The following is an 8,450-nucleotide window of genomic DNA, read 5'->3' as shown; positions in this document are numbered from 1 at the left end:
AGCGCCTTCTCATCTGCCGGCTCCAAAGCCGAGCAGAGAAGAAGGCACTCTGGACTAGGAACCACTAAAACTGTTTTGAATTCTAGAATGTCTGGAAACAAAAACCTTCCTTTCTCTTGGGCCTCAGTTTTCCTATCTGTAGAACCCAGGGGTGGGCTCTAGGCGAAAGCTTACTTTTCACTAGATGATTCTAAATTCCTTTCCTTGAGTCCACAGGGAAGGAGTGGCAGTAACTGTGCAGGGCGTTGGTAGGCCTGTGCCTCTGTTAGCCCCCCTCCCCCCAAGATAGGAACTGAGGGGGGTGGTAGGGGCGGAGGCGGCCCCGCTCCCTGTCCCCGCTGGAGGCCTAGAGTTGAGTGGCATTAGCCCAGCGTAAAAGGCACCCCCCTCTTTCCTCCTCCCAGCCCCCCTGCCATTGGCTCCGGGGAGAGGTTGACATCAAAGCTACGGCCTTATATAAGCCAGACCCTGGAGAGAAGGCCGCAGAAGGGTTAAACAGGTCTCTGGGCATCCGCACCCTCATCTGCGATTGAAACAGGCAAGTAGGCTACGGGTTGCACGTCTCATCTTCAGCCTTGGCCCGGATTTTCCCAAAGCCAGCGCCCACCAGAGCGCGGCCCCAGAGCCCACGGGTGGCCCCCGGCAGTCTCTGAGGCGCATGGGGTGGCGCTAATCGGGTTGCGGGCGCAGGCCAGGGGCCGCTCCAACATGAACCTCGTGGGCAGCTACGCACACCATCACCACCATCACCACCATCACCATCCGCACCCCGCGCACCCCATGCTCCACGAACCCTTTCTTTTCGGCCCGGCTTCGCGCTGTCACCAGGAGCGGCCCTACTTTCAGAGCTGGCTGCTGAGCCCGGCTGACGCTGCCCCGGACTTCCCCGCTGGGGGGCCACCGCCCACAGCCGCGGTTACTGCCGCCGCCTACGGTCCGGACGCCAGGCCAGGCCAGAGCCCCGGGCGGCTAGAGGCGCTCGGGGGCCGCCTCGGCCGGCGGAAAAGCTCGGGACCCAAGAAGGAGCGGAGACGCACGGAAAGCATCAACAGCGCGTTCGCGGAGCTGCGCGAGTGTATCCCTAACGTGCCGGCAGACACCAAGCTGTCCAAGATCAAGACTCTGCGCCTGGCCACCAGCTACATCGCCTATCTGATGGACGTGCTGGCTAAAGACGCACAAGCCGGCGACCCCGAGGCCTTTAAGGCCGAACTCAAGAAGGCCGATGGCGGCCGTGAGAGCAAGCGGAAAAGGGAGCTGGTGAGTTCTGGGGCCTGTGCGCCCCAGCCAAGCGCGCGGGCGCAGAGAGCGCCGGCAGGGCATGCTCGCAGTGGAAGGAGGCTGTGTTGTTGTGTGTGCGATTTTGAGAGGCTGCAGGAGTTACGAGAGAGTTGTAGTGTGTGAGATTGTAAGCGTGGAGGGAGATAGATGCATAACTGAATTCATTTGTAATGTGGGATAGTGTTTGCAAGACTAAGTGACGACGTAATCTTAACCTTTTTTGTTGGGAGTGTTAGGACCCCCTTTAAGAATCTGTTGGAAGCTTCAGACTCTAAGAACGTGCACACACACATATTTCACTACCAATTTTAGGGGCGCGATCCATCCCTGGGCTCTCCTACAAGCTAGGTTAAGAACGCGCGCAGGGTTTCCTTATTTTAATTCGCCTGAGGGTGAATTTTTGCGTGCGGGCTCAGTTGTTGTTTTCAGAGGGCCTCTGCTGGAGAGACTCGTGGTCCAGCTTGTCCTCACCACCTCCATCATTGTACAGAGAAGAAAACCAAGGCCCAGAATAGACAGATGTGGGAAATGCCACGTACCTAAAGAGTCAGGTGGCGCTGGGGTAAAACAAGGCAGCTCTGCTCACAGTCCAGAGTGCGTCCTCCCGCTCCACCGCGGTGAGCTGGTGCTTTGTGTGGCTAACGCCAACAGCCAAGAGCCGCGAGACTCACCCACTTTCGGCTTTGGGGATTGCAATCCCTACTTGGTCCTTTCTCGATCCTTCCAGTCAGAGTGACTTTCTGGTGCTCGGCTCCGCTGGCTTAGGGCTTCGGACTTCTGCAGGCATTGGTGTACGAGGTAGATGAGAGTACTAAGGTCTGCGCTGCGCGGCGAAACCGGCTAGAGGGCTCTGCCGGGTTTTATCTGACCCGCGGGGGCCACGGCAAACTAGGGAAAGCTCACCCGGAGAGACCGGGAAAGACAGGTCACTAGACCGCCGCCCTGGGCTCGGAGAGATGCAGGCCCGGGGCGGATTTTGGGAAGATCCCGACCTCCCGCTCGCCGCCGCCTCCTTCTAGGAGCCACGGCTTGGTTTTTGTTATGGGAGCGGGGAGAGGGGTGCTAGGCCAACTCTGTCTCTAAACTAGGATGGAAAACCGGTGGGACTTGTGGGTGGAGCAGGTCTGCGAGCGGGAAAACTGTCGTCCCCCGCCCCCCACCCCATTCCAACCCCCTGCAGTCTCTCTCTGGCGCCATAAAGCCAAACCTTCGCGCATCAGTTTCACCAGGCGCAGAGAATTCTCGTTCCCAAATTTCCCGTCGCTGCCCAGCCTAGCTTGGGTTCCTGGAACCTGGCGTATAAAGGCAAATTTATGAGCCCGTTTGCCTATTTCACAAACAGAGTTCCGTCACTTATTTAAAGGCTCAGTTACTGCTCCCAACACCTTCCCCTCCACGCCCCCCCCCCCATCCCACTCCATGCCCGGGCGATTGGAGCAGAAAAATTAAAACCTGTCTCTCGCCTCTTTTCTTGTGTGTGTCCCCTGGCAGCAGCAGCACGAAGGCTTTCCTCCTGTCCTGGGCCCAGGCGAGAAGAGGATTAAAGGGCGCACCGGCTGGCCGCAGCAAGTCTGGGCTCTGGAGTTAAACCAGTGAGCCGAGGCTCGCGCCGAGGAAGCCTGGGGAGAGGAAGGCGGCGGCTCTGGGTTCCAGCGGCTTGTGGGGGCGCACCCGGCCGAGCCTCTGCTGCGCGCTGGCGGGTCGCGGGGCTGCAACCACATACTTGGATCGCACGTGCAATGTCATTTGAAATTGTTTTTAATACCCTAAGAAAAAGAGAAATATATATATCTACTCCCCTTAACCGAGAGGGCAGCCCTTGGAGGCAAGATGCGGGAGGAAGAGATGGCGGGACCGAAGCGCCTGAGGACGCAAACCCTCCAAACCCTTCTGGAGCGAATTTAGAATCCCCAACGCCATCTCCACTCGGCTACCTGATTCTCCTTCTCTTTTATCCCTCTCTCCGCTTCAACACCAACCCTCTTCCCTGGATACCCTGTTCCCTAATTAAAAGGCAAAAAGAGAATCAGTAGTTTTCTGCCGGGAAAGAGAAGGAAAGGCAGGAGGATGGTGAGCTGCCCTTTTCTGTTGCTCTCCCTCAAGCAGTGGTGTTTTTATTTTATTTTTTTTATCGCTGCACTTCCTACTTAGTTTTAAGGGAAATGCTTTCTTTTTTTTCAAACTTTTTTTTTTAATTAAAACTTTCCCCCATGTGGTTGGAAAGTTTTTATGTATTTAAACTACCTACCAGTGCCTGCTGTGCTCAGGTGTTTGTTTATCACCCCATCCCCACCCTTTTTCTACCTCAAATCTGTATGACCACTCACCGCCCCCTCCCTTTGCCAAAGCAGTATCTATGCTCTTGACTAATAAAATGTTTTTTGAAATCGGAAAAGCCTGTGTGATGTCTTGGGCAGGAATCTAGCTCGGCTCCTAGATTCTAAGTGGAGTGCCTCATATTCCTGCTTCTCTTCTTTTGATAAATGCCAAACTGAGCTGAAAACCGAGTAAAGAGATGGGAGCAGATAAAGGATTTATTCCTCTGGAACGACGGGCAAAGTTCTCTTTAGAATAAAATGGCAGGATGAGATAACTCGATCGAGCCCGAAGAAACGAAAACTGGAAACGAATTGGACCCAGAGAGGCGGGCCTAGTGTTTCTGTGGGTGGACATTCGCGCTTGTGCGTGGGAAGTTTGGCTTGTACACCGGTGTCTGCAGATAATGGTTCGGCGGGTTACTGGGAGGGGAAGGAGGCCCATCATGCAAACAAACGGGGTCCTGGGAGCAGTGTAACTCGGGAAAAGGGGGAAATTCTCTCAGGAATACTCGTGAATGTGAAATTCTGAACATGTGCGAATATGTGTAGGTACCCGTGTAACAGTGCTGGAGCTCGCGCACAGCCCGGCGGTTGTGAGGGGGCGAACGAGGTCTGCTTAGCACTGCCCCCGGCACACTGTAAGGACTCGGATCCTCGTGGCAGCTACTGTTACTTTATACGTGAGTAAAATAAGCTTGTGCGTGTCCATGGTTAAATTGAAGCATTTGGGTTTCTCTCCACCAACACAGCACTCAACAAGTATTTGTGAAAGCGTATGAATTTGTGCAAAGGAAGGGAGGGGATGCGTGTGAGCGTGCGAATTTGGGCACATGCAGGAGAGTTCGTCTCCGCTCCCCCACGTGCGCTCACACGGCGGGGTGCGGGAGTGGACGGATGCAGGTGCCTTTGCCAAGAAGCGTGGGGTACGTGTAAGGCTAAACTGGGGCGGCAAAAGCAGGCATTGACGTGTCCCTGAGTCAAAGTATACAAGCAGCTAGTTTTGTTTGTACGCAGCTGTGTGCTGGGCACTATGCTAAGGGCTTTTACGTCTCCTGACCGCAGCCGGGATTGTCGGCGGGAACGCACCTCCTGCAGCGCCTGCACGGGTCTCCCGGCGCTCAGGGCAGGGTAGGCGGGAAAGACCCCAGCGCGCGGGTCGCTTGACGCTTTCGCGCTCCGCTCCAGGAACTTGAGACCTGGCTTCGGACCGAGAAAGGAGAGCCTGGGAAGCTCCGAGTCAGGGCCCCGCGGGGCACCAGGTGTGCCTCAGGCACCTCGGCCTGGCAACGGGGTGAATATGGTGCCCCATTAGCCTTGCTGTAAACACCGTGGCAGGGGCTGAGCTGCCACGCGGGCCTTTCCGGACGCGAAGGAGTTAATAAAAGGTGTTTTATGGGCGCGGGGAAGAGGTGGGGGAGGTGTGAGTTTCTCTCTACTCCCTTTCCCCCCAACCCCCCATTTTTTCCTTTTTCGCTCTTGCTACCCGCCTCCAGATCAAACAGGCCCGCGTTTTAACTAGGGCAACACCTCGCGGTAATGAGACGTCCCGGCGCCCCCCGCCCCGCCTCAGTTGCCTGCCGGGTTCTCTGCTCAGTTCCTTGCTCAGTTCTCAAGGCCTTCGAGAAGAGCGGAAAAGAAAAAATCGAAGTTTTCTTTTCGCCTTTCTTTCTTTTTTCTTCCTAAGAGCTGGGACGCCCCTTAGAAATCATAGTCCGTATAGGGAAACTGAGACCCAGAGGTCCCACTGCACGGAAGTAGACCATTTCTGGATTCGAACACAGGACTCCAGCTTTGTTCACAGACAAGCCTCAGGCTAACCACAGAGCGCAGCTCTCGCGCCTATTTTTAGCGCGGTGAAATATCCTAGGCACGGGAAGAATGCGCATCCAGGGCCTGATTTCTTGTAGCCCGGGCCAGTGAAAGCCGAGGGGGTACCGGGGGGCACCGCCCGCGGCAGCAGAGCCAAGTCTGGCATTACCAGGCCTCTTCAGAAAAACCCATCTGGCTAGGCCCAAACCCTCTTTGGAAAGAGAGAGGGTAGAGCCGCAAGTTCAGACCCAGTCATGCTCCTTCCAAATATCAGAAGCCGGACCTGGGAGGTGAGGCAGGGGCTCAGTGCGCATTCAGGAAATATTCTCTTACTTTCCCCAAGCTTTCCTTACTCCGGGGGCCGAGAACGCCCAAGCCACATCCCCATCCCTCACGCCCTCGCTGGAAAGGCTGAGCCCCGGAGAGTCTGCAGAGGGTCTCTTCTCACTGCACACGGACCTCCAGGGAGAGGTGAAGGCGCCCACCCTTCTCTCACCGCCCCTCCTATGTAGAGCCTGGCGTTTACTTTCTTATTCTCTTTCCCGGATTGCGACGGGGATTTTCACAAACTTCAACCCGTTTGTGATAGAACCATTGTCATTACTATTTTTTTTTTTAATGAAAGACATCCTTTTTTCTTTTTTTTTTTTAAAAGTCTATGAATAAAAATGGAACAGACACAGATTTAAACAAAAGTAAATACCAGAAATTAATCATGAGGAAAGACTGATAGTACAAAGATTTAACTACAGGGTTATCCGATTAAAGAGTGAGAAATAGAAAGGTTCCAGATGTCCTATAAATAAATTAATCAGCACAGTGGATTACTATACAGCTACTAGAAAAAAAAAGGGGGGGATTCACATGGAAATTGTTCCAATTTTAACTTTTCCCGTTGGATATTCATATTTTTCTAAAATGTTTTATGACAATAAATGTTACCTTTGCAATAAAAATTAAACTGCAATTTCCTTCTAATTTCTCCTATTGCCAGTGTACTTTTAATACTTTATTCAACATACAGTTATTGAGTGCCCATATATACTAGGCACTGTGTATATAAATATGATGAATAAGAAAGGATCCAAATGAGATCATCAATTAACATACAATAATACATATATTTACCTTGAAGACTTTATTATTCCTTCCACACAGCAAATAGTCTTTTCCTTACATTTAAAACCTATGAATGCATGAAACAATCATCATAAGTACAACAGCCAAAGTTTATTAAAGAAACTAGGCCTTTAGCATGCATTATTTCATTTAAGCCTCACAAGGGTTCTATGTGGTCAATACCACAGGCAGCTGAGGCTCAGAGAGGTGAAGGGTTTTGTTCAAGGTCACAGACAGTAAGTAAAGGGCAAGCTGGGCTGGGATTAAGGTGAAGGTCTGGCTGACTCCAGAGGCCTGGCTTCTTCCTGCAGCTCTGAGAATCTCTAGGGTAAGTGCGTGTGCGTGTCCGTGCGTGTGTTTACCTGTGTGAACACAAATACAGCTTCTCTTACTCGGGTCTTCCTTGATACTCAAAACAAGGTAGAAAAAGAAAGAAGGAAGGAGTTCTGGAAAGGAGACTGGGATTCAAATTCCAGCTTTCATTTGGAACTCTCTTCCCCTTTAGGGCACAAAGTGGACCATATCTATAAAATGAGCAAGGGGGTGGGCTCTGTGTTCTTTACTGACTTACACTACTCTGATTCCCGGAATCTTCCTGCTTCTGAAAAACTCAGTATATTATTCTTTGCAGCAGCCCCTCGTGTTTGCATAGCACATTCACCTTTCTCAGGTATTTTCACGTCTATAAGCACATTTTTTTTTTCACCCCATAAACCTGAAGGGAGCCAGGGCAGGAATTATGTTCTCCATAGATAGTTGGAGAAAGGAAGTCTCAGAGAGGTGAAGTGACCAGCTCAGGGTCACACAGCCAAAGGTTGGGCTGGGATTAGAAGACAAGTCTGCAGGATTCAGGCCCAGGGCTCTCTTGGAAAATGTTCTGGATTCCTTCTCTCCTTGCAACCAGCAGTTAACTTATGGTCTTGCTAAATCCTCATAAATGAAACGAAACCAAGAAATCAGCCAGTCTCATTTTTAAATGAAAAGTGACTGGGAAGAAAAATATGCATGCTCTAAAGTGTCTGAAACCAGTCTCCTGATTTAAACCCAATTTGTTTGAAAAAAAAATTTTTTTTCAGCCAGGAGAGTTTTTACAGCTGAGCTCTCCCAAACCCATAAAAAACAAGGTTTATGTGGGAAATAGTGAAAGACTCTTAACTATAATACACAGCGTCTAATGTAAGCAGACATAGACACTACATAAAGCTCCTACAAATGTTATTAAAACAAACAGAAATACACATTTATCCCCACAGAATGGACAGCGAAAGGCATCAAACTTTAGAGGAGTCCTAGGAACCTAATATGTTCATTGAAATGTTCAAAGCCTCTCAAAACACTGGGATCTCAAAGATCTTTGCCCACAATCTAAACATTTCCCCAAGCTTACAGATGGGGAAACTGAGGCCCACCGGGTGGGGAGGGACCTTGCCCAAGGTCATCTGGAGAGTTGAATTCTGTCCTTCCTTTAATTAACACCTACTTCTAGTGCAGTGTATGGAACAATACAATGGTTAAGAGACCCTGGAGGAAGTTACTACACAGTTCTGAGCCTCAGTTTCCTCATCTACAAAGTGGGAGAGGTTGTTGCTCTGACTTCCTGGGGTTCATGAAGCTCGAATGAAATAAGGCATGCAAAGTTCTTAGCATGTTGTCTGTGGTAGAACTATTTCTCTTATTTTATTTAATCCTCACAGTAGCCTCTTGAGGCATTAAAGATTTATCTTGGTTTGTTTGCTTGCTTGTTTTGGAAAGGCAGATCATGTTTCAAAAACCTTTAGTGACCTTCCTAAGGGCAAACAGACTGTAAGTGGATTCCTAGTTCAAGGCCCTTACACTCACTCCACATCATTAAGGTAAACTGAGGCACAGACAGGGCACAGAAATGGAATTTCTAAAACCATCTAAGGCAAGCACTGTTGAGTA

The 8,450-nt window shown here is 51.0% G+C and overlaps 1 protein-coding gene across 1 annotated transcript; it reads left to right on the top strand.

Annotated features, from left to right (window-relative positions):
- Positions 1-559: 559 nt before the first annotated feature.
- Positions 560-3,666, top strand: HAND1 (heart and neural crest derivatives expressed 1). The gene is made up of 2 exons (XM_077138080.1): positions 560-1,260; positions 2,773-3,666. Exons 1-2 carry the CDS (start codon positions 709-711, stop codon positions 2,875-2,877), a joined length of 657 nt encoding a protein of 218 aa, XP_076994195.1. The 5' UTR covers positions 560-708; the 3' UTR covers positions 2,878-3,666.
- Positions 3,667-8,450: the final 4,784 nt, after the last annotated feature.

The sequence above is a fragment of the Tamandua tetradactyla genome, chromosome 20 (genome assembly GCF_023851605.1).
Source record: "Tamandua tetradactyla isolate mTamTet1 chromosome 20, mTamTet1.pri, whole genome shotgun sequence".
NCBI lineage: Eukaryota > Metazoa > Chordata > Mammalia > Pilosa > Myrmecophagidae > Tamandua > Tamandua tetradactyla.
The sequence above is the reverse complement of the archived record's forward strand: the minus strand, read 5'-3'. Positions and strand labels throughout refer to the sequence as shown.

What these genes read in the sequence shown, in the direction of transcription:
- HAND1 (XM_077138080.1), top strand. Translation starts at nt 709, where the DNA reads ATGAACCTCGTGGGCAGCTACGCACACCATCACCACCATCACCACCAT. An exon ending in GCAAGCGGAAAAGGGAGCTG is followed by an intron (nt 1,261 to 2,772) that starts GTGAGTTCTGGG and finishes GTCCCCTGGCAG; the next exon opens with CAGCAGCACGAAGGCTTTCC.